This window comes from Protobothrops mucrosquamatus, unplaced genomic scaffold (assembly GCF_001527695.2).
Source record: "Protobothrops mucrosquamatus isolate PMUCROS unplaced genomic scaffold, P.Mucros_1.0 scaffold655, whole genome shotgun sequence".
In the NCBI taxonomy this organism is placed as follows: domain Eukaryota; kingdom Metazoa; phylum Chordata; class Lepidosauria; order Squamata; family Viperidae; genus Protobothrops; species Protobothrops mucrosquamatus.
The window spans coordinates 486,644-511,025 of NW_015386944.1; the positions used below are offsets into that span (position 1 = coordinate 486,644).

General features: G+C 54.3%; 1 protein-coding gene across 1 annotated transcript in view; it reads right to left on the reverse strand.

The window, feature by feature from the left end:
• SHANK3 (SH3 and multiple ankyrin repeat domains 3) overlaps nt 1-24,382 on the reverse strand; it is a 131,492-nt gene that overhangs the window by 6,636 nt on the left and 100,474 nt on the right. The window contains exons 14-16 of the mRNA XM_015817915.1: nt 16,875-17,002; nt 15,629-15,722; nt 6,309-8,619 (exon numbers count right to left, since the gene is read on the reverse strand). Of these exons, the coding sequence (XP_015673401.1) occupies nt 6,309-8,619; nt 15,629-15,722; nt 16,875-17,002 (2,533 nt within the window). The remainder of the gene's footprint in view (nt 1-6,308; nt 8,620-15,628; nt 15,723-16,874; nt 17,003-24,382) is intronic.

Below are 24,382 nucleotides of genomic sequence, written 5' to 3' on the forward strand. Positions count from 1 at the left end.
GCTGGCCAGGGACGGGGGAGGGAGAAGGGCGGAGGTGCTGGGCTGACCTCAGGCTCAACAGGGCTGGAGGACCACCTTCCCTTTCGGAGAGAGCTCCTGACCGCTTGCCAGTATTGTCCACCTGGCCAGGTGGCCAGACAAGCAGAGGCCCTGTCTACCTTCTCAGGCCACAGATGGTCAAGGGCTCCAGGCCATGGGCTCCAAAGAGTTCCGGGAGGCAGCTCAGTCACGGTCAGTTCAATACCCCAAGTCCCATTCCATGAAGTAGATGTTCACAACCACATATGTTCAACAGCCAAAGCCTGACATGAAGCAACTGTGAAGCTCCAGGCAAAGGGAAAGGAAGGGAAGGAGCGCGGCTGGGGATGAGGGGCTGGGCCAGGGAGCAGAGAGAGAGAGAGAGAGAGAAGGAAGGAAGGAAGGAGAATGGGCTTTGTGGGGAGCAGGTTCAAAGGAGAGCAGTGTACCCTACTTCTTTGTGGTTCCTGCTGAGCTCCCCAGAATGTGCAAATTGGGTGTCTGTTCCAGCTTTGCCAAGCTGGGTGTTTGGAACCAGAGAACCTGTGACGGGAACACGGGTGCCCATGAGAGGCAGCCTCTCTGAGGGAAACAGGAATGCCTCTGAAAAGACCCCCTTGGACTCATTCAGAGCTGCCCACTGCTGACCAGGAATTCTAGCCCGAAGAGATTTTGTATATTTTTGGGATCTACAGAACGCCATATATAATTTCTGAGTGATTTGCTAGTATAGCTGAGGTGATATAGAAATGCTATAAATAAGTCAATAAATAAACACGCAAGCATTTCTGGGGGCAGCCGGTGATGAGAAATGCAAGCAGGAAAAATTCACAGCAGGACTGGGGGAGAAGATGCGCAGGCGTCTTCCCCGCAGGGTTTTCTTCTTCCTGATCATTCCTGGGATGCTCTTCCAAGCCCTTCCTGGGAGAGACCCCACAGCCCTCTGGGCCAGCTTGTTTAACCGCTGTTCAAAGCTCCTTGATCTCCTGCCAACTGCTTGCACACCTGGCAATCCTCCTGAGTGGGCGACTAGCTCCAGAGGTTTACCTGTCTCCCAAACCAATCCAGGTGGAAGTCCACAAGAAAACCCTCCACTCAAATGTGCTTTTCAGCAAATCCCTCTGAGCTCAGCCCTGGCCTGGCTCATGGCCAGCTGTGAAAGTCAAGAGGACCAGGTAGGCGATCTGGACCACCAACAGGCCAGCTTTAGTGAACTAAGGCAAATGTACGTGTCCCAGGATAATGTTGCAGGATCCAATCTGAGCTGGTCACTGGGAACGAAGATTTATTCTTCCAAAGCTTTCGGGCTCATCATCAGGGAACCAACCTCTCTCTCTCCAGAATGTGTGCACTGGGCTGTTCTATGCCTTGTATTTATATGATTCCTTGTTGTGCGTGGCTTTTAATTGTTAATTAGGCTGTTGATGGTTGGCTATTAAGTCAACTGATTCTTGTTTCCTTGTGCCGTTGCACCCTCGGCTCCTAAATACCTGGTAAGCTAGTAGTAAATCAGCACTCCTATTGATTTCCCAGGCTTCAATTATTTCTCTGGCTATTTTTGTCCCAGCTCAGCCAACAATCTTAGTAGCTGTGAAATTGAATGCAGGTCCTTGTTCACTGCGATGCGAAGCTATCAAGTTGCTCAGGTTTCCTCAGCTAACTGCTCGCTCATTCCTGGAGGATGGGTTGCAGCACGAGCCCAAAAGCTTGGAAGCATAAACCTTTGGTGCCGGTGACCAGCTCAGATTGGATTCACATGTGCTTTAGCCTTGAGTCTGCCATAACTGCAGAGTTCCACCTTCTCTGGGAGGAGGAAAAACAGCCAGCCTCCTGGACCCGTCATGCCACTAGGGCTACACAACCCTTTCTCTTCACAACAAGGAAGGTTCCCAAGCCCTTGGCGGCACCACCACCACAACTGCATGCCTCCTAAGGCACTCGTCTTTGGATTCAGAGGAAACCGTCCCTTGCTGGCTGCTCCTCCAGGGAGGGGGATGAAGGGATTTCTGCTCATTTGCCGGGGAGGAAGAAAGGTGGAAAAATCCACGCGAAGACCCTGTGCCTTCGTCTCTCAGGTGCCACCTAATAGCAAGGGCAGATTCTTATCCACAGTATCGTCCAGAAGACGCTCCTCTATAGAACTCGGCCTTATTCCCTAGCGTGGCAACCGTTTCCTCCTAAGCAATCGACAATCCACAAATAGCAACAGCACTTAGACTGATATACACCGCTTCGCAGTGCTTTACAGCCCTCTCTAAGTGATTTACAGAGTCAGCATAATTGCCCCCAACAATCTGGGTCCTCATTTTACCGACTTTGGAAGGATAAAAGGCTGAGTCAACCTTGAGCCAGTCAGGATCGAACTGCTGAACTGCTGGCAGTCGGCAGTCAGCAGAATTAGCCTGCAGTACTGCATTCTAACCACTGCACCACCATGGCTCTTACAAATAAGTGCTTTCATGAGGACTACTGAACTGGGGACAATGGCAATGGAAATCAAGATTCCCAGGGGTTCAGGCTGTAAATGCCACACTAGTAGTCACCTTGGTTAGAGGAGAAAACTTTATTTTACAAGGATTCTGATCATAGTTGTGCCTTAGAAGTTACTTCAGAAGTATCTTAATCATATAATATTACACAGTCCTTTGTTAACCACAAGAACTGGGACTGGAATTGCTGTCATTAAGCAACGCAATCCTATAGCATGACATCACACGACCAGGCTGCTTAACGATGGTAATTCTGGCAGTTCCAGCTGCTGTTGTTAAGCCAATCACCAAAGATTGTTGAGCAAGGACCTTGTGTGGTCTCCTCTTGTGACGCCCTCTGGCTTCCCCACTGACTCTGCTTGTCTGCAAGTCTGAACGGTTGCTGAACGAGGGGTCACTAAGCAGGAGGAGCACCCATATGCCAATCCTTTCAAGAGGCGACTTCAACAATTTAATGTCAGATTTCTGAATCTTGGGCTGGGCTTATTATTCCAAAGAGATCTGATGCTAAGCCAGTCTCAGGGCCAAAATGTGGTGTAAGCGAATTGCTTTACGTTACTGCAAACTCAAGTGGCATTTTTCTCATATGCCCCCCCCCCCCATTATTTTTCCTGGCTTGTTGCTTTCAATGCTGGACTGTTGCAGAAAACAAAATGCTTCCGACTTCTCCTTCCAAACCTGAAGCCATCTCTCGGGGGCACAGTAGACATGAAAGGCATCTCTCTTTGCCTGCTCCCCTGCCCTCCGTGAACATGCAGGAGTCAAGGGGCAGGACCCATGGTGAACCTCCCCAGTGGGGTGAGCAAGCCAGGATTAGTAAGGGGTTAGCAAATGGATGGAGTGAGTCTGACAGCGATCAATCAGTCATAAATGCATGCCATGACTTGTGAGCAACAATGGCCCTCTTACCCCTGTATCCTTGTAGGCAGTGCGCACTCTCTGTCAAAACCCGGTTTCCTGGAGAATATGAATTACTCCATGCGGAGGTGGGTGGGGCATAGATAGCAATAGAATAGCTCTTAAGACTTATATATCGCTCCACGGTGCATTTATCACACTCTCTGAGCGGTTTACAGAGTCAGCCTCTTGCCCCCAACAATCTGGGTCCTTATTTTACCAACCTCGGAAGGATGGAAGGCTGAGTCAACCTGGAGCTGGTCAGGATCGAACTGCTGGCAGTGGGAAGAGTCTAACCTGCAATACTGCACTCTAACCACTGTGGCTCCACCCCAGCTCTTTGTTTGGGGATCAGTTTTGTACATAATGAGGTGGGTTCATGGGCCTGTCCAGAGGTATCTACGGCACGAGAACCATGGATAAACTCCATGTCAAGGATGACGAGGGCATCCCTAGCGAAGTTGGTTTTCGTGAAAGGGCACCACCCAGAGAGGGCCCTGCCTCACCCACCAATACTGCAGGTCCCTTCTTCCATCAGCGGTGGAGTTCCGTCTTCTTTAGCCCTGCCTGCCAGGAATAGGGGGGAATGTTAGGGAATTCAGTGGGTCCCACCCCACAGAGGGCCCCAGGCTGGAGAAGACCAGTGGGACAAGGTAACCCCCAAACTGGTTTCTGGCCTGGGAAGGACTCCCATTAGGCACACAGATGGGATACGCATTTTTTCAGTGGGTCTGGAAATGCCTACTTTGAGCTCTCTAGAGAGGCTTCTTGTGTGTGTGTGTGTGTATTATGGTCAATGGTTGTATAGTGCCCTTGCAGAAGAATTATTGATCTGGCATGGAAATATTAAATCAGGTCTATGGATACTTCAATGCATCTCCTGCAGTGATAAAGAATGAGGCTCTCTGCCCAGGGACTCAATGCACAGGGCGGATGTGCTCTCAGCATGCCAGACCAGGGGTCTCCAAACCTGGCAGCCGGCTGGGGAATTCTGGGAGTTGAAGTCCACAAGTCTTAAAGTGGCCAAGTGTGGAGGCCCCCGCCCTAGACCAACAAATGTCTAACGCAGTCAAATAGAGCGAAGAACTTAGTGCTGCCAAGCCTCTATCTGACTCCTGTGGCCCAAATACATGTCTTGATCCCGGAAGACCCTCCTCCAGACAGGCATCCAACAGGTAGAGAAGAAGCTGCCTTAAGAGAGGCATTTGCCCTCAATTTGTCCACGTTTGGGATCAGACCTCGGGGTGTGTAAGACCGTGGCAACAACGCCTACAAGGAAATTGGTAAGGTGTTAATTGCCTTAGTTGGAAGCTCAGACCAGATATGATAGCTTCAGCTGACAATTACTTAGCGGGGATACAGAGAAAGAGGAAATTTTACCCTAGAGAGGCTAAAAGGCTTAAAAGGCTTAATTCTCTTCAATGTCTCTGTCAGATCTGTAAGAACACAAAGCAGTGGTGGGTTTTCCAAGCACAAACCACATCAATCAAATCCTTCTCTTCTGTTCTCCTTCCCCCTCTTCCCCCTCCTGCTCTCCCCCCAACCTCCCCCCCCCCACAGACAGGTTACAGATTACACTTCTAGATAAACTGGGGGGGGGGGGAAGCTGACTTGGACCCAGATGAAACTCTGGGATGTCCACCCTTGTCCACTTGAAGACTTCAACTCCCAGAATCGCTCAGTCAACCGTACTGGCTCAGGAATTCTGGGAGTTGAAGTCCACAGGCCGTAAAGGGGCCACAGTTGCCCACCCCGGTTCTATGCAGTGCAGCAAGGGTCTCAAATGGAAGGGTATCCCCCCCCAAACACGGCAGTCCTTTCAATGCGGGGGGACCCCCTGAGAGGTCATCAGTCTCCTTCTAGAACTTTCCAAGGCTGTTAAGGTGGCCAAACCTTCCCACGCAGGGGATCCTAACAAGAGTGCAAGCCATCATGGTTTCCTCTTCTGACGACAGGGACCTGCTGTTCTGCCCGCTAGCAGTGGGATCCAACGGCCCATCTCCTCCCTGGCTCTTATCTCCAATGGATTCCGACTCCAGCTGCACCTGAGGTTGGGAGACCCCTCAAAGGGATGGCTGGGGCATTTGGGCCCTAAATCCCCAGGGGGCCAGAGGGGGCTCAAGCTAGAAATGACTTCTTAGAAGGAAATCTTGGCCTATATTTGCACTGCCCGAAGCGTTCAGTGAAGAAACATGTCGGTCACTAAAGGAATCTGCTGGGGGATCTCGGCTGGTCTTCTTATTGCTGTCTCTGGCCAAAGGAGGGGAGGGGAAGAGGGGTCTGTTTGTGTGTGTGTGTGTGTGTGTATGGGGAGGGTGTTTGTGATCCAAGTTATTCAGAGCAGAGCAGTGCTTAAATCAGTAACCTGCTTGTTAAGTGAATCTGGCTCCCCCCTTGACTCTGCCGGTCAGAAGGTCGCAAAGGGGGACCACGTGACCCCCAGGACCCTGCGACCGTCATAAGCACGAGTCAATTGCCAAGGGTCTGAATTTTGATGACGTGATCATGGGGATGCTGCAAAGTGCGTAACTGTGAAAAATGGCGGTAAGTCACTTTATTCCGTGTCGTCGTAACTTTGAACGGTCACTAACTAAACTGTTGTAAGTCAAGGACTGCCTGTATCTAGGAAAACAAGGGCGCTTTTCGTGCCTCGGGATGGGGTGAGGGGATCCCCATTGCCCCCCCCAGGACCTAGATGGGGACAAGTCCTAAAATGTCATTCTGGCATCTTCCCCCTCTGGAAGAAGGGGGCCTGAGTGGGGTCCTGGACCGCCGCCTGCCTGGCCAAGGAAAACTGCGATGCTGGGGAAGGGTCAGTGGAAGGCCCCTCCTGACCAGGGCAGGAGGCCCCCTGCAGCCCCCTCTTTGTAGTCTGGCTGGGGGGAGGGCGGGGGGAGGTCTTACCGTGCTGCCACCACGGGAGGCTTCTTTCCAGGGTCTAACACGCCACCGGCAGGTTCCTCCCCCAGGGAGCGCGTGTCCTTGTTCAGTTGCTGCAGCCGGGAACTGAGCTCGCTGATCACAGTTGGTTTGTCATCTTCCGGCCCGTGGATGGGCCTGCTGTCCAGGGGGTCCCCCCACAGCTTGGACCTTCGCTGAAAGAGGTAGCGTGGCCGGCCGATGCTGGCGGAAGCCAGGATGGCCGCGTGTTGCTGGGAGATGAGCTCGCTGTCCGAGGACTGCTTCAAAAGTGGGTCCCTGAAGGTTACCGGCCCCTTGCTGGTCTGGGACTTGAGTTTCGGCTTTGGAGGCACTGGCGGCTTCTCGAATACAAAAGTGTGCCCATCCGCAAAGGAGGTGTAGGTGTCGGTGGGCTCCCCGCTCTCGGAGGACAGCGTGGACATGCTGGAGACAGTGGAGATGGTGCTTGTGGTCTCCAGGTGATGGTCACTTGAACTTCTGGTGTCCACCTCTTCCACTCCTGAGTCTGCGGCAGACTCCGGGGCGGTGGGGGCATCAGAAGGCTTCCCTGAGGGTGTTCCACCCATGGTAGAAGGTGGGACCGCTGCCGCTGGCACGGATGGCGGGGCGATGGCTGGAGCAGCCAGTTGGCTGATAGGTGTGCCAGCGGTGGTGACCAGTACCCCGTTCGCAAACTCATCGGGTGGCGGCACCAGGCCAATCTTAGCCAGCTCCTCCCTGGTTTCCTCATCGCTCGAGGACAGCTGAGCAGGCGGCAGAGTGACCGTGTACGTCTCTACTTCCTCCTCCGAACTCCCTTGTCCGAGAGTCTTGTCCAAGGCTGGGCTGACGGGCGCCTTCCCCACGGGACTGGGCTGAGCCTCCGCCATGGACACTTCCGCTGGCTCTGGGCCCGCCTCTGGGATGGGGGTCTTCTCCTCCTGCACATCAAAGCCGAGCTCTTGGCCGTTGCTTGTCGCGTGCACCATGATCAGGCCGGCCATCTTCTGCTGCGAGGTATCCACAATGCTGAGGATCATGCCCTTCTTGTCCTCTACTTTCTTCTCCATCTCCTTCACCGGGGTCACAGTTCGTGCCTCGCCCTCTTTCCTTGCGATTCCGGGCATCCCCCAGGAGCTTTGGGTGGGGGTTAGAGAGCTGGGGGTGGCCACCTTGGCTCCTGGAGAATACGCGGGAGATCCCCGGCCTTCCAGCTCGCCTCTCTCTTGGTCTTTGGTTTGGATGTCCACAAACAAGGGCGCCACCCGGTCGGAGTCAGGGCTGTGGATGGGGGTGGCCCCTCTGGAGGAGACTTGGGTGGAGAGGGCCCTCTCTCTTGCGGCCAGCGCCAGTGCCAGGGGGGAGTTGGGGTCCAGGGGCTTCCCTGTCAGGGGGTGTATGAACGTCGAAGAGGAACTGCTGAGGAATGGCTTTAAAGCGGAGACGGGGGAAGGCAGGAGAACGTCCCGGCTCCCCAGCAAACGCTCGTCGATGGACCGGGATTGCTGCAGTGATGGCATGTCTATGGTGGGGGGGCTCCCCTCTATGGCCCCCACGGAAAGGAAGACAGTGGATTTCCGCTTCTCGTCGAGGCGCCGATCTCGGTCCTTCATGGCCCCCGCGACCGCTGTGGCAAAGGGCAGGCTGGCGGTGTCTACTTGCTGGGAGGGGAACTCCATCCCGCTCAGGCGGTGACCCCGCCGGGTGGGGGAGGGTTCCCGGGGAAAACCCCCCACCACGGAGAGTGCCGCCCGCTCCTGCGCGTCCTCCACCTGCAGCTGCTTGACCAGGGGGCTCTTCTTGCGCTGGGGCTTGGTGGGTGCAAAGAGGCTGATGTTGAACTGGCCCATGTTGGCGTAGGGGTTGTCCGCCCCGCGGCCCTTCCGCTTCAGCTTCTCGGGCGGGGTGGCTGAGGGGCCTGGCCGGGGAATGTCGGTGGGCTCCACGGGGATATGGGAGGAGTCTTGCAGGATGATCATGGAGCGGGCCCGCTTCTGCCGCTCGGGGTAGGGGATGCCGGCCCTGGCCTGATCATACATCTCGGCTGCACTGATCACTGGTGGCAGCCCGTGCAGCTTGGCCTCCAAGGCTGGCTTGAAGCTGGACCGGACGGTGTCGTAGACCCTCCCTGGGGGTGGGGGCGGGGAGAAGGAAGGGGGTGGGCCCGTGTCGAAGTAGTAGGGGGAGGGGGGTGGGGGAGGAGCGGTTTGTGGTGGGGGCGGAATGCCGTGGCCCTCTCGGACAGTATCTTGCATTGACGTACTCCGGGGAAATTTTCCATCCATTAGGGAAGCCACAAATTTTTCATCTTCGCCTAAAAAACAGCAAAAGAGGAAAAGTTGCAGCTCCTTCGGGAGGTAAAACAATGCTTCTCTCCCTTTGGCCATCAAGATGGACTACAAAGCCTGCAAATGAGGCAAGGCTCGTGGTGCCTATTGGCAGCTGCACCTTAGGCAGTTGGAACTGAGGGGTCCTTGGTGCTCTCTGAACCGGGCTGTGTCCTTGCAAATGTTTCCTGACCCAACTAGGTAACATCATCAGTGCTACAGGGAGTGAACGGCCTAATCAGGGAACCATCAAGAACACCGCCCCCAACAGTGACAGGGGGAGCCATTAGTCCAGTGGTTCTCAACCTTTTTAATGCCGCGACCCCAACCGGTCATAAGTCGAGGACTAAACCGATCGTAAGTCGAGGACTAAACCGGTCGTAAGTCGAGGACTAAACCGGTCGTAAGTCAAGGACTACCCAACCGGTCGTAAGTCGAGGACTTTCCCTGCCCGGGAGCGCTGCGCATGCGTGGCTCCGCCCCCTGTGCCGGCCGAGGCGTAGCTGGCAAGTGGCAGAGACGGAGCAGGCCGACCACCAGCTGGCCCAGCCCAAGGGAGGTAAGGCACCCGCCGGAAAGGGGGGAAAAATGGCGGACAAAAAAAATGGCGGACAGCCTTGTTTGGCGACCCCCATGAAATGGTCGATCGACCCCAAATGGGGTCCCGACCCACAGGTTGAGAACCACTGCATTAGTACATAAACAGAGAGTGAACCCCTCTCCTTCTAGCACTGATGATGTTCCCTAGTTGGGTAATGAAACGTCTGCAAGAAAACAATGAAGCTCAAGAGATCACTGAGGACCCTACAGTCCTCCTCCTTCTCCTCACCACTCCCTTCTAGCACTGATGACGTTACCTAGTTGGGTCATAAAACGTCTGCAATAAAACAACCAAGCTCAGAGACACACCGAGGACCTCTCATTTCAACCCTGAGCCATAAATATTCTTTAGCGGTTGGAATTCCTGAGCCAGAAACGGGCACGGGAGGAAGACCCACGGCTGCAGACCGATGGCCAGGACCGCTAACTGGGAAGGCGCAGAGCAGGCAGGCTGAGGTGCCTGGGAGGTTGGGGAAGGGCAATGAAGGGGAAATAATTTTCACCGAATCTCTTGCAAAGAGCCCTTTGCACCGTGGGCAGAGATTCGTACTCCTCTGGAGTCTGGCACCTAAAAAATGATGTTGCTAAGCAGAACCAAGCCAGCTGTGTCTCCTGCCCAGGGTAGCACAACGCACAAAGGCCCTGTGGAACAAACGCCGTGTGCAGTTGTGCTGCGCCTTCTAGGCAGTGCTGGGGATCTTCGTGGCGCCGAGTGCAGCCGTGGCCTCTGCTGGGATCAGCCCTCTCGAGGGGGATTCTGATGGACCAGCACCAGCGGCCCCCTATGCCCAGGACCCCACCTCCCACTGCCCTTCTTGACCTTTATGCAAGGAGGCCATTGCACAAAGGATGCAAAGTATGTCACAGTCATAGTAACATTGCCACAATGACACACTCTTTCATAGAGCAGCCTGGGGAATACAGATAGTCCTCGAATTGTGGCCACAGTTGAGCCAAAATTTCTGTGGCTAAGTGAGACAGTTGTTAAGTGAATTTTCTCCCACTTTACAATTTTTCTTGCCACCATTATTAAGTGAATCACTGCAATTGTTAGGTCGTACAGTTGTTAAGTGAATCCGGCTTCCTCCCCCTTGACTTTGCTTGTCAGAAGGTCACAAAAGGGGATCATGTGATTCCCCGGGAGACTGCGACCGTCATAAATACGAGTCAGTTGCCAAGGGTCAGAATTTTGATCACGTGACCATCAGGAGGCTGCAACGGACATAAGAATGAAAAGTGATCGTAAGTAACTTTTTCCAGTGCCCTCGTAACTTCAAACGGTCACTAAACGAGGGGTTGTACGTAAAAAATTACCTGTAATGAAGTCCCCCACTAGACCATTCAAAGGAGGCATCTGTGTATGCAGTCACGAGCTAGGAAATGGGGGCTACGGGGGGGGGGCTGCAGGAAAGTGTTAGAGCAGAGGCCCCCAACCTTTTGGGGCACCAGGGACCGGTTCCGTGGTTTTTCCGCAGACCGGAGGGTACGTGGTTTTGTGTGCTGTCTGCATCCCACAGATGGGGCTTTGCTTGTTTGTGCGGACCGGTTACTGACATGCCGCAGCCCCCGTCAGCCCCATGGTTGTGTGGGCTCTTGTGTCCCCCACACAAGGCTACAAAGGCAGGTTTTGATCTCTGCGGAGGGCCAAGGGATCGGGAGCTTTCCTCACCTCTTGAGGGTAAGATGTTCCACAATGCAGGGCCAGCAGCAGACAAGACCCTCTTCTTAGACACACACCCCCCGGTCGAAATTCTTTGACTGACGCGGTCCGCAGCTTACCTTCCCTGCCTGACCAACTGGGATAGGCGAACCGATGGGGCAAAGCCGCTTCTGTAAGGGCTGCTGCTGCTGCTGTTCTCCATTCGGTGGTTGTGTCCGACTCTCAGCGATCCTCCTCACATCTTCCCATCTTGCTCTGCTTCTTTGAGTCGTTCTGTGCTCTGGCTGGCGTCAGCTTTGACGGTGTCCAGCCACACCCTCTTCATTGGTGGCCTGGTTTCCATTGACCACTAACTCTTCCCAATATAATCGCTCTCTCCAGTGAATTCACTCCTCCTGACGTGGTCAAAGTAACTGAGACCCAGTTTTGTGATTTTTGCCTTCCAGTGACGCGTCTGGTCTTACGCTCTCCGGGACTTGCTTGTTGGTCCCCTCTGCTGTCCAAGGAAGAAGCAGGCGCCTTCTCCAGCACCCTGGCCCAAATGGGTCAATGTTCTTCCTCTCTTGCTTTTTTAAGGCCCAACTTTCACAACCAGACGTAGCTACGAGGAACACGATAACCTACATTTGGTTGCCAGGCTGCATTTGGCAGCCCGGCCCTCTGCCTTGTAGGTCTCTATAAGTAATAAGCAACTCCTGGGATTGGACCCCGAGAACAGCCCGCTGCGGTGGCATTTCCATAGAGAGGGTGGGTGGGTGGGGAACCAAGACGGGGGGACATCCTTCTCCCAACACAGCCAGCTGGGGGGCAAGGGTTGCAAGGGACACAGCCGGCCTAACTGGGCAACAGCCCTCCTGTCCTCAGACCCCACTTGGGAATCTGGTGACCCTTGACCCATATGGTGAAGCTGGCTGCTCTCCGTTCCGCCCGCCCTGCCCCACTGGTTCTTGCTGGGAACAGCTGGAAGGCAACAGGGTTGTGCCCACTGCCATCGCTAGCACTGGTGTTACCTAGTTTGGGTCATGAAGCGCCTGCAGGAAATCAACCCGGCTCAGAGGGCACCAAGGTCCCTTCGCCCTGCCTTGAATTCTGAGAGGAGAGGGCCGTGTTGGTCCCATCCAGTCAGGGCGCTGGCAAATGCCAGACCTTATTGATCGAAGCCTCTGGGTCACTTCTCCGGCCTTCTGGAACGGCTTTTCTTCCGAGATTTGCGTGGCTCCTAGTCTCCCTTCCTTCAAATGGTTGTCAGAAAGGTGACTTCTCCTCCAGGCCTTGGGTTACAGCGGTTATTGAGTCCCTCTTGATTTTCTTTGTTAAGTTGGAGAGATCTTTTCTGGATCTCTTTTCCGGTTATGATGTTTATCTCTCTCTCTCGATGGTGTAAGTCCTCCTGAGTCACTATAAATCAACAAATGAATAAAATAAAAATAAACTGGGTAACTCTGTCCAAAAGAGAACCCCCTTACGTTCTCCTACAAATGGACCTTGAGCTTGTTTGGAGGTTCCAGCAGAAGAGCGGTCATCATACACCTTTGATTAAAGGTTGGTGAACCTCTACCGGGATGGTCATCTTCTTCCTCAGCTTCAGGAAGGGCCCGCAAGAGTACTGAGGAAGGGAACAGCCACTGAGCTGAATCAATCATGGTGATCAATGGGGTGGCAGACATCACAGCAAGATCCCCCTTCTCTTGGGTGACCACTCTCCAGAAACCTTTGCCAAGAATGCAAAATTCTATCAGTAACCGGAGCTGTTAGAAGCCATCTGGTACTAGCTGTTAGTTCCTCCGTGATTTCTGATATTCTCACCACAAGTTTAAAATGTCTTTTTCTAGTTATTGTGTTGTAGGCTGGTCTTTTATGGTATTTGGTCATACATGGAGGAGGAGGAGGAGGAGGAGGAGGAGACTGAATCCTCCAATGTCAACCACACTTTAGTCTTATCTGAACTGAACGTCAGTTTGTTCAGCCTCATTCTGCACACAGGCAACGTTCAAGAGTGATGGGGCTTCCTTGGGGTTCAGCGATGAAGAGCAAGATCTGAGTTCGTCAACACAATGATGGCGTCCCACTAGGGAATTCTGGATGGCCTTCCATGGCAGTTTCAGGTGCATGATGGTGGCTTGTGGTCAAACAGGTCAAAACTGTTGTGCCCCCCCCCAGCACCACACTGATGTAGAGGGCAATTTCTTGACTCTTTTGTGACCCCAGGGACCATAGCTTGCCAGCCCCCCCACCCGTCATCCTCCACTGTCTCCCAAAGTTTGCCCAAATTCATGTCCACTGCCATGACCCCATCTACCCATCTCCTCCTCTGCCGTCCCCTTCTCCTTTTGCCTTCCCTCTTTCCCAACATCAGGGTCTTCTCCAGGGAGTCCTCCCTTCTCATTATGTGGCCAAAGCATTTGAGCTTCACCTTCCATATCTGTCCTTCCAAAAACAGGGTTGATTTCCTTTAGGATCAACTGATTGGATCCTCCTCGCAGTCTTCTCCAGCACCACAATTTGAAAGTAGCAATTCTTTGGCACTCAGCCTTCCTCGCGGTCCACCTCTCGCAGCCACACGTCACGACTTGGAAAGCCACAGCTTTGACCACCGTAGAGGACGATGAGAAAGGGAAGAGCCAAGGCGACGGTCCGATGAGTGAGGGTTGAGACCAGGCCACGAAAGGAACTTGGGGAGACGTCTCAAGCGCTCCTTCCCCGGTTCTCACAGAGATAAAGGCAGGGAAGGAGTAACACACTCAAACTGGCAAGGCTCCGTCGCTGTAATTGTGTAAAGTGAAAGTCGCCCTGACCTACAAGGTGTTGGTTTCTTAGTCGGGTCCACCTTGTAGAACTGACCCTTCTGGACACCATCTCGCAGCAAGTGTTCGAATCATGGAGATGTCCAGAAGGTCAAAGCTGTATCCCCAGGCCAGGTTCCACCTTGCTTAATCGAAAGCAGTCTAAACCAGTCTTTCTCAACCTGGGCTACTTTAAGCTGCGTGGACTCCAACTCCCAGAATTCCCCAGCCAGCCTTGATGCTGGCTGAGGAATTCTGGGAGTCCGCCTCTCAAAGCTGCAAAGTTTGTAGACCCCTGCATTATGGCAAGCCCGATCCTTGGGCCCAACGCTTACAACTGCCACGCGATCCATCCTGCATTCCTCCACTTCACAATAAAGACCCCCTTGGCTCCCCCCCCCACTTCCTTCTCGCTGCCCTTTCTTCCCTTAGCGTCCCTCGGAGGGTCTAATTCTGGCCTCAGTTCCACCAGAGATGCGCTCCTGCCTCGCTGCTTCCCCCCCGACATGTTTCCGCATCAAGCAGAGCAAAAACCTGCTCGGAAGCTCCCGGGCTGTGAATCACTGCCGTTTGTCAGCTGTTGTTGTGCCCAGAACATTTTCCCACCCACGGGCGGGGGGACTGGCATCTCTCCCGGAAGGGAGGCGCCCTGCAGCACTGGCAGGTGACAGAGGAGCAGCAGCAGCCCCCCAAGTGTCACCAGAAGCCCCACGGCGACCCCCGCCCCACGGCTCTGCCTGCCCCCCCCCCAGCTTCCTCTTCTGCTCTTGCGTCCAGCTGGAATTCTCCCACGGCCGTGAGCAGGACGTGCCGCCTCTCCTTCTCCACCTGCTGCAACCATTTAAACGGAAACCTTACAGGTGGCCTCTTCATTCCAGGGCGCTGAACTATTTTCAGCTCCAGCAGGACAATTTCCCGGAGATATTTTTTTCCCCATGCCTTGTTTGAAACGCTGATATTTTTCACACTCGCTCTGCTGATGTCCTGCTAGGCGAAGTATAAACAGGCAGATGCCCCCGTTTCCTTCTGTGAATTTGTGCTTCGCGTTGCTGGAACCCTGCTCACAAATCAGCCCAGTGAACAGCAGACGCACCGGCCTGGTCCCTGGGATCCTCTGCACCCTGGGGACAAATCCTTGGGATCCGGCTCAGAGCCACGGGGTCCTTTCCACGGGGACGCTGTTCCCAAACCGGACATCCAGAGGCTGATTTATTTTAAGGAGAGCCCAGGTGGAGGGGGAGCCGTGCCTTGCAAGCCTCGACTGCACCTGGGAAACAGCAGCCCGAGTTCCCATAATCAAGGTAGCCCACCTGGAAGACGGCTTAGTCAGGGAAACTGACCTGTCCACAACAGTGCCTGCCATTCGTGCAGGTCACCTGGGGACAAGCACCTCACCTGGGTGTCGCCTGAGACCGGCTCCAGGGGGCATCGGCCAGCCAAGCCAACAGCTGCACCAGGTGACCTCAGCGACAGGCTGGTGTACAGGTAACCCTTGACTTACAACAGTTCATTTAGTGACCGCTCAAAGTTATAGTAGCACTGGAAAAAGTGACTCGTGACCGTTTTTCACGCTTACGACCGCCGCAGCCTCCCCAGATGATCAAAATCACGTGATCAAAATTCAGCTACTTGGCAACCCGCTCACATTTAGGACGGTCGCGGTGTCCCGGAGTCACGTGATCCCGTTTTGCGACTTTCGGATAAGCAAAGTCAATGGAGAAACCAGATTCACTTAACAACTATGTGACTCACTCAACACCTGCAGAGATTCACTTAACCACCGTGGCAAGAAATGTCATAAAATGGGACAAAACTCACTTAACCAATGTCTCACTTAGCAACGGAAATTTTGGGCCCAGTTGTGGTCGTGAGCCGGGGACTCCCTGCACAGTCTGGGCTGAGGCCGCCCCTGCCCTCGGGGCCCCCGGGAGAGCCAGAGGAGACCCCACCTACCTACAGACTTGGTCCGCGGGAGGCCTTTGCGGAGGGAGACGTGGGGCTTCTCGGGCCCAGCGTGGGTCGCCATCCCCTGGCGCTCGAAGAGGGACTGCAAGAGAAAGAGGAGACATGGCCAGTCCCACGGCGGCCCCCCTCCCCTGAGCACCGGGGGCCAGGAGGGACCGCCAGGCCCCCCCCCGGGACCACCTACGGGCAGCCCTGGACTTACAACTGTTCGTTTAGTGACCGTTCGAAGTTGCAATGGCACTGAAACAACTGACTTAGGAACGTTTTTCACACTCGCGACCGTTGCAGCCTCCCCGCGGGTCACGTGATCCAAATTCTTTCTTCTTCCTTCGTTAAGTGGATCCCTGCAGCTGCTGAGTTAACAACACGGCCGCTAAGTGAATCTGGCCACGTGAATCTCCATGCACGTGGCTGGTCAGAAGGGGGAAAAAGGGTGTCTCGTGACCCCTGGGGACACAGTGACCGTCGGAAATACAAACCCGTTGCCGAGCGCCTGAATTTTGATCACGTGATCACGGGGGGAGGGGGCAATGCCACGAGTGTGAAAAACGGTCATAACTCAACATTTTTCAGCGCCGTTGTAACTTAGAATGGTCACTAAAAGAACTGTTGTAAATTGAGGACTACCTGTACTTGGCATTATGCCATAATGGCTGGGAATTTTATGAGTCATCCCCTCCCCCCAAACTGGGAAAGGCTGAAGGGACAGCCTAGCTCAGGAGTAGGCAACCTTGGCTCTTTTATGACTGGTGGACTTCAACTCCCAGAATTCCTGAGCCAGCCATGCTGAGGGGAAAGGGAGAGGTTTCCAAGCTGAGCCAGGCTGGCTGAGGAATTCTGGGAGTTGAAGTCCACGAGTCAGAAAAGAGCCAAGGTTGACTACCCCTGGGCTAGGGCAGCCAGCTTTAGCCTAGCTGAAATTAGACTTTGTTTGAAATAGTATAGGGCTTCCTCCCTGAGCAGGGGGTTGGACTAGATGACCTCCAAGGTCCCTTCCATCGTCATCATCATCATCATTATTATTCTCTACTCTGGAAACTTAAGTGGCCTTCTGACCCGGACCAACGTTTTGGTCCTCCAAAGGCCGGCTCAATGGAGCCGCCAGGTGGCCCTTCGGCCTGCATCGTCCATGTGGCCGCAGAGGAAACCGGTCCAGGCCCAGCTGGCCTCAGCAGAGGTCCCGGCCCTTCCTCAACCTGCTCTCAGGGCGCAGCCCCCAGCCCAGTCCTCTCACACTGATCTCCGCAGGGGTGATGCGCCGGCTGGTCGGTCTCTGCTTCACGGTGGCTGCCCGGGAATCTGCTTCCACCAGGTCTGGTCTCAGCGAGGGCTCAGCTGCTGCCAGGATCTCGTCCAGCTTCTCTGCAAAGTCAGACACGCCACGCCGGGTTAGCTGGGCCGGCCCTCGACCACCCTGCCCTATCAAGGGGGAACTAGGCTGTCCTGCAGAGTGGGGAGTGCCCGCAAGGGAGGCCCAGGGAGCCTGGCAGGAGGAGAATCGGGTGCCCCGGTCGCCGTGCGGAGCTCCTCAGAGATGGACGGAGCACCCTCTTCCTCTCCCCAAGCGCACCGGTTCTGGAGAGCAGGAGGTTCCCAAGTCTTCCCAACCGCTGAGGGACCTTCCTAAGTCAGAGCTGAGCAACCTCTGGCCTTCCCTTTCCTCAGCTGGTCCCAGAACCGGAAGGACCCCAAGCGTCCCGGCTGGGAAAGGAGAAACCTCCCCACCTTCCTTGAGTCAAGCGCTCAGAAGATTAACTTTGGCCCCTTCCGGCTTCTCGGATTTTGTTTTAAGACAAGAGGTGGGGAACGGTGGCCCCTTTATGACTTGTGGACTTCAACTCCCAGAATTCCTGAGCCAGCCACGAGTGGCTGGCTCAGGAATTCTGGGAGTTGAAGTCCACAAGTCATAAAGGGGCCATCGTTCTCCACCTGTTTTAAGAGAACAGTTTGGTTTTAAGAGAAGGGAAGGTGGTCCTGACTTCCTGTCCCTGAAATGCTTTTGGTACGCTCTACTTCAAGGGCTCCTGTGCCCCTCCCAGTCTTTGGACCGGCTCTCCTTACTTGTCCTTGCCTTTTATTGGGCAGGATCCATCCTTCCTTGCCCCCCCCCCCCGCCCCCTTCAAAGAGGCTTCCTCCCTCCCCAGCAACTCACTGCCAGGTGAGGCCTTTCCATGCTACCTCTGCCCATAAGCAAGAGGTCATATCTAGTGATTACGACGCAACCTGGATCCAGCATGAGCCCCCAACCCCTGGGGGAGCGATCCCCAGGGCTGCCCTCCCACTGGCTGTGTTCACAGAAGGCAACCTAACTGAGTGAGTTGAAGTTCTAGAAGCTGAAAAACCACAGCTTAGGTGTCTAGTGTGTTGGGGAATTCATGATTCACTGCGTTGGGTGTACACAGAAAACGGGCTTAATTCAGTAGCCAGGTTTATGTTGCACAAACTCAACCCATGACACGACCACAGCCGTTTGGGTTCCTGACAAGAGTCCAGCCAAAGAGCCTCCCAACTCAGCTGCCCCCCCCAAGGACCAGATGGGGGCCCTGGGGCCACACAAGCTGGCCAACGGCCACACGAGCTGGGCTGCTGGACGTTCCACCAGCACCATTTGCAGGACCCCGAGCCCACACCCCATCTGGGGGCAGAGGATGCCGGACTACTATCTCCCACTTTTCTATCTCCTCCTCATAAAATGAAGTTCAGCCAGAATATTGGAATCGTCTCACTTGGCTAATGAAAACAGGGAAGGGCTTCAGAGGAAGATACAGGATTTTGGGACTTCAGATTGTTAACGGAAAAATGGAGTTGGAAGGTGCCTTGGAGGTCTTCTAGTCTAACCCCCTGCTCAGGCAGGAGACCCTATACCATCCCAGACAAATGGCTGTCCAATCTCTTCTTGGAGATCTCCAATGATGGAGCACCCACAACTTCACTGGTTAATTGTCCTCACTGTCAGGAAGTTTCTCCTTGATTCCAGATTGCTTCTCTCCTTGATCAGTTTCCATCTGTTGTTTCTTGTCTTGTCTTCTGGTGCTTTGGAAAATAAGTTGATCCCTCTTCTTTGTGGCAGCCCCTCAAATACTGGAATACTGCTATCATGTCACGTCCTAGTCCTTCTCTTCATTAAACTGGACATCCCCAATTCCAGCCATCCTTCTTCTTTGTATCTTTCAGTCTCCAGTCCCCTGATCATCTTTGTCGCTCTTCTCTGCGCTCTTTCCAGAGTCTCCAACAACACCGGAGATCAAGATGGGCCTTAGTGGGCCTAGTGGTCATCTGCCTTGCTGTAGTGGCAAAGAAAGGCTGCCAATCTCTGGACACGGCTGGGCAGGAAACCGTCTGCCCAGCTGTGACCGCCACTAAATCTCCTGGATCCACAGTCTTGGCCAGTGCCTGATTTTCAGCCCACACTGAAGCGTCAACTCAGTCACTGTGTTTGAGCCAGGCTCTCCGAGTTTAAAACAAGCCACGGTGAAAAGCATCCAGCCTACAAGCTGTGAAGGAGCCGGGTCCAAGGAGCTTTGGCACTTGCACGTTGGACAGAGCCTGTTTGCAAGAGTCACAGAAGGCCGATTCTGCAGGAATCTCCCACCAGGGCCTTCCAGGGACAAGCGTGAAGAAGCTGTTAGCAGGAATCGTCACGTGTTTTCTGGCTACAAAAACAACACCGAGTTCATCTTCATTTTCGGAGAGGACGTTTTGCGTTTGGCGTGGGATTTTAAGAGCCTGAAATCTGACCGGAGCTTCTCAAGCCAGGCGGTTCCCCAAAGCCAAGTGGTCATCACCTCCTTCCTGCCTGATGGCTTCCATTGAGCAGACCCCTCAGCAAGCAGACCCCCCTCCCTGAAACTGGCCTGGACAAAATGGGGATGACTGGCCTGATGACTGGCCTAAATCCTTGTAGATGGGAGTCTGAAGAACGGGCAACCCCTGGAATGGGCCTCCCCAAAACAGTGGCCCTCTTTGAGTAGGGGCGTGGGGGGTGGGTGGGAGCAGGACTCCTCTATTGCCAGAACCAAATAATCTCCCACCCTTAAACCTCCCCCAATGGCCCCAGCCACAGGACTGGGATGCTTCGGGACCCCTTTGGTTCCTGCCCTTCTCTTCTCCCCCTGCCCACCCTGGGCATTGGCTGGCTCCCTCTGGCGGGGGGGGGGGAATTGTCTACCAGCTTGCCCCCCCCTCTTTCCAAACCTATTTCTGAGATCAGCTTCCACTAGGAGGACAAGGCAGCCCTGCGTTTGGGGTGGGAATTTTTTCGGGATGTGAGTAAAATGGAATTTAACCCTTGCCCTGCCCAGATATCCATGATGCCCCTTGCCCCCCCCAGGAGAAATGCTGGGGGGGGGGCACTGCCTGGAGTGGGACTACTTGGGTGAATGAGGGGTGCGTTTCTGCCGGTCGTTGCAGCCCCCCCCAGGTTTCTTTTTCTGCTGCACAAGGGAGCCTTGGCAGAACCGGCTGCCCTGCGGGGATCCATCCGCCTCCCCCCGGCTGCCAGACCCTTTCCCAGCTCTGGGCCAGGACAGCCTCTTGGCAAGACTCTGCCGGATGAAGGTTTTCTGCGGCCTCCTCCTCCTCCTCCTCTCCTTTCTGGTCCAGCTCAGGCCGCTCCCGAGTCCACCTCATCACCCTCACCCGCCCGCCCCCCCCACCTCCTGCTCGAAATGCCTGGACAGGCGTCCCTGCCGATTTGGATTTGTCCGTCTCCGGCTCCATCCCAGCATCCTCCCCCTTTCTCCAGGTCCTTCCCTGCTCACGAGGGGCCTCCGGGAGGCCTCCAAGCCCCCTGGCGGGGTGCTCTTCAACAGCTCTTCCAGGCCAGGGGTTGTCCTCTCTTTGCGACCGTGCTTTGGCACCCCAAGCCCTGAATCGCCTGGCCTGCAGCTCTCAGATGCAGGCTTAATATAATGTGGGGACGCAGCTGCAAGATCTCTCTCTCTCTCATCTGATGAAACCTGCTGGGCTCACCTAACTCACTCCTCAACCTGGGCTTACAAAATGCAGCTGCCGGCTTCGTGTGACGGGTATCTAAATTGTAACACAACCTAAATCCATGTCAGCCTTGGCTGCAGAATCGTGAAGAATCAGATCCTGGTTCAGGCCCGGGGTCACTGACCAGAAAGCAGCCAGAGGGCCACTCCTGGGCTCAGGTCAGCAGAGCAAGAACAAGTGACGACGGCCTCGGCCCCAGCAGGCTGCAGAAGCAGCTGGACAGTGACCGGGAGCCTTCCTGTCCTGCGGGAGGGACCCGGATGGGCCATCCATGAAAAACCGTTCCCCATCTACGCCAACTTGAACCGGGCATCCTCCAGTCGTGTCAGCATACAGCTGCCCGACTGAGCCGGCCAGGCCTCAGCACCCCACTCTCCGCCAAATTCACCCCCACTCAAGACCGAAGCAACAGCCGCCACCCCGAATCTTGTCCGGCCCTTCCATCCGTGGGGGTGCCAGCCGGGGGCCTTGGCTCTGGGCCATAGCAGCAGCTGCCTTGTCACCTCGGCTCCTTCACCAGGAGGAGGTGGAAGCGAGAGTGGGGAGGAGGGCTCAGTGAACCCCCAGATGGGTTCAAGGAGGCATCAACTGGCCCCTTTTATTAGCAAATACCACGTGGTGGGAATCTGCTTTTAGTGAGCAGAGGGGAACCCTAGAATCAAGCAGCTGGAAGAGACCTTGGAGATCTTCTAGCCCAACCCCTTGTGCAAGGCAGGAGTCCTTATTCCATCCCAGACATATGGCTGTCCAATCTTTTTTTCTGAAAACGTCCAGTGTCGGAGCACCCACAACTTCTGGCGGGAAGCTGTCCCACTGATTAATTGTTTTAACTGTCAGGGAATTTCTCCTTCATTCTAGGTTGCTTCTCTCCTTGATTAGTTTCCACCCATCACTTCTTGTGCTGCCCTCAGGTGCTTTGGAGAATAGGTGGACCCCCCCCTCTTTGTGGCAGCCCCTCAGATATTGGAAGACTTGCGCTCACGTTAGGCCCCTCTTTTCATTAAACTAGACATACCCAATTCCTGCAGTGGTTCTTTGTATGTTTCGGACAGACATTTGTCCGGGATGATATATGGATTAATGGTTCCCTTTAACCATCCCTTGTATAATTTAGTCTCCAGGATCGGAAGAAATTTCCAGACTGTCCCCACGAAGTAGTAGGACATAACCAAGTTGTCCCTCTTTGTTAGAAGGAGGTAAAAGGCCGGGAGAGGGCGGGAGACATTCGATTCCCACCTTGAAAACCCAAATTCAGCTATGAGAAAGTCACGGGGTTTTTATTCGTCAATCGAGCCGGCCCTTTGCTTTCAAGCACTTCCTAAGAGTCATTTTATCTCCATTTGTGACACACATGAATGGCGATTGGGAAATCTCTCTTTTACAGACCGACCGAAAAACTAAACACTCAACCAAAACATACTTTATAGCAGGTGTTTTTCTCAGCCGTAGCAACTTTAAGCCTGGGTGGACTTCAACTCCCAGAATTCCCCAGCCAGCGTTGCTGGCTGGGGAATTCTGGGAGTTGAAGTCCACCCAGGCTTAAAGTCACCAAGTTTGAGAAAGGCTGTTTTACAGCATGCAGCATTCACCCCATGGATGGAGACCCTGTATCTATGACTTTCCAATGCTTATATATATAAAGGAGAGAGAGAGAGAGAGAGAGAAAGAGAGAGAGAGAGAGAGAGAGAGAGAGAGAGAGAGAGANTCCAGGCACCCCAAGCCCTGAATCGCCTGGCCTGCAGCTCTCGGATGCAGGCTTAATATAATGTGGGAACGCAGCTGCAAGATCTCTCTCTCTCTCTCTCATCTGATGAAACCTGCTGGGCTCACCTAACTCACTCCTCAACCTGGGCTTACAAAATGCAGCTGCCGGCTTCGTGTGACGGGTATCTAAATTGTAACACGACCTAAATCCATGTCAGCCTTGGCTGCAGAATCGTGAAGAATCAGATCCTGGTTCAGGCCCGGGGTCACTGACCAGAAAGCAGCCAGAGGGCCACTCCTGGGCTCAGGTCAGCAGAGCAAGAACAAGTGACGACAGCCTCGGCCCCAGCAGGCTGCAGAAGCGGCTGGACAGTGACCGGGAGCCTTCCTGTCCTGCGGGAGGGACCCGGATGGGCCATCCATGAAAAACCGTTCCCCATCTACGCCAACTTGAACCGGGCATCCTCCAGTCGTGTCAGCATACAGCTGCCCGACTGAGCCGGCCAGGCCTCAGCACCCCACTCTCCGCCAACTTCACCCCCACTCAAGACCGAAGCAACGGCCGCCACCCCGAATCTTGTCCGGCCCTTCCATCCGTGGGGGTGCCAGCCGGGGGCCTTGGCTCTGGGCCATAGCAGCAGCTGCCTTGTCACCTCGGCTCCTTCACCAGGAGGAGGTGGAAGCGAGAGTGGGGAGGAGGGCTCAGTGAACCCCCAGATGGGTCCAAGGAGGCATCAACTGGCCCCTTTTATTAGCAAATACCACGTGGTGGGAATCTGCTTTTAGTGAGCAGAGGGGAACCCTAGAATCAAGCAGCTGGAAGGGACCTTGGAGATCTTCTAGCCCAACCCCTTGTGCGAGGCAGGAGTCCTTATTCCATCCCAGACATATGGCTGTCCAATCTCTTTTTCTGAAAACGTCCAGTGTCGGAGCACCCACAACTTCTGGCGGGAAGCCGTCCCACTGATTAATTGTTCTAACCGTCAGGGAATTTCTCCTTCATTCTAGGCTGCTTCTCTCCTTGATTAGTTTCCACCCATCACTTCTTGTGCTGCCCTCAGGTGCTTTGGAGAATAGGTGGACCCCCCCCTCTTTGTGGCAGCCCCTCAGATATTGGAAGACTTGCGCTCATGTTAGCTCCCTCTTTTCATTAAACTAGACATACCCAATTCCTGCAGGGGTTCTTTGTATGTTTCGGACAGACATTTGTCCGGGATGATATATGGATTAATGGTTCCCTTTAACCATCCCTTGTATAATTTAGTCTCCAGGATCGGAAGAAATTTCCAGACTGTCCCCACGAAGTAGTAGGACATAACCAAGTTGTCCCTCTTTGTTAGAAGGAGGTAAAAGGCCGGGAGAGGGCGGGAGACATTCGATTCCCACCTCGAAAACCCAAATTCAGCTATGAGAAAGTCACGGGGTTTTTATTCGTCAATCGAGCCGGCCCTTTGCTTTCAAGCACTTCCTAAGAGTCATTTTATCTCCATTTGTGACACACATGAATGGCGATTGGGAAATCTCTCTTTTACAGACCGACCGAAAAACTAAACACTCAACCAAAACATACTTTATAGCAGGTGTTTTTCTCAGCTGTAGCAACTTTAAGCCTGGGTGGACTTCAACTCCCAGAATTCCCCAGCCAGCGTTGCTGGCTGGGGAATTCTGGGAGTTGAAGTCCACCCAGGCTTAAAGTCACCAAGTTTGAGAAAGGCTGTTTTACAGCATGCAGCATTCACCCCATGGATGGAGACCCTGTATCTATGACTTTCCAATGCTTATATATATAAAGGAGAGAGAGAGAGAGAGAGAGAGAGAGAGAAAGAGAGAGAGGGGGGGGGGGAAAAGCCCCTCTAGCATCTCCTGCATAGCCTCCCACCAGCCTGGCTGGCATCCCAGGGCTGGGAACCGCTGGTGAACATCTGGCAGGGGTGCCAAAGTCACCGTTCCAGGAGGGGCCCCTCCTCCTGCTGCTGGCCCTGCGCAGGTTGCAGAAGCACCTTCTCCCCCACTGGAGAGGGAGGGAGGGAGGGAAGAGGGGG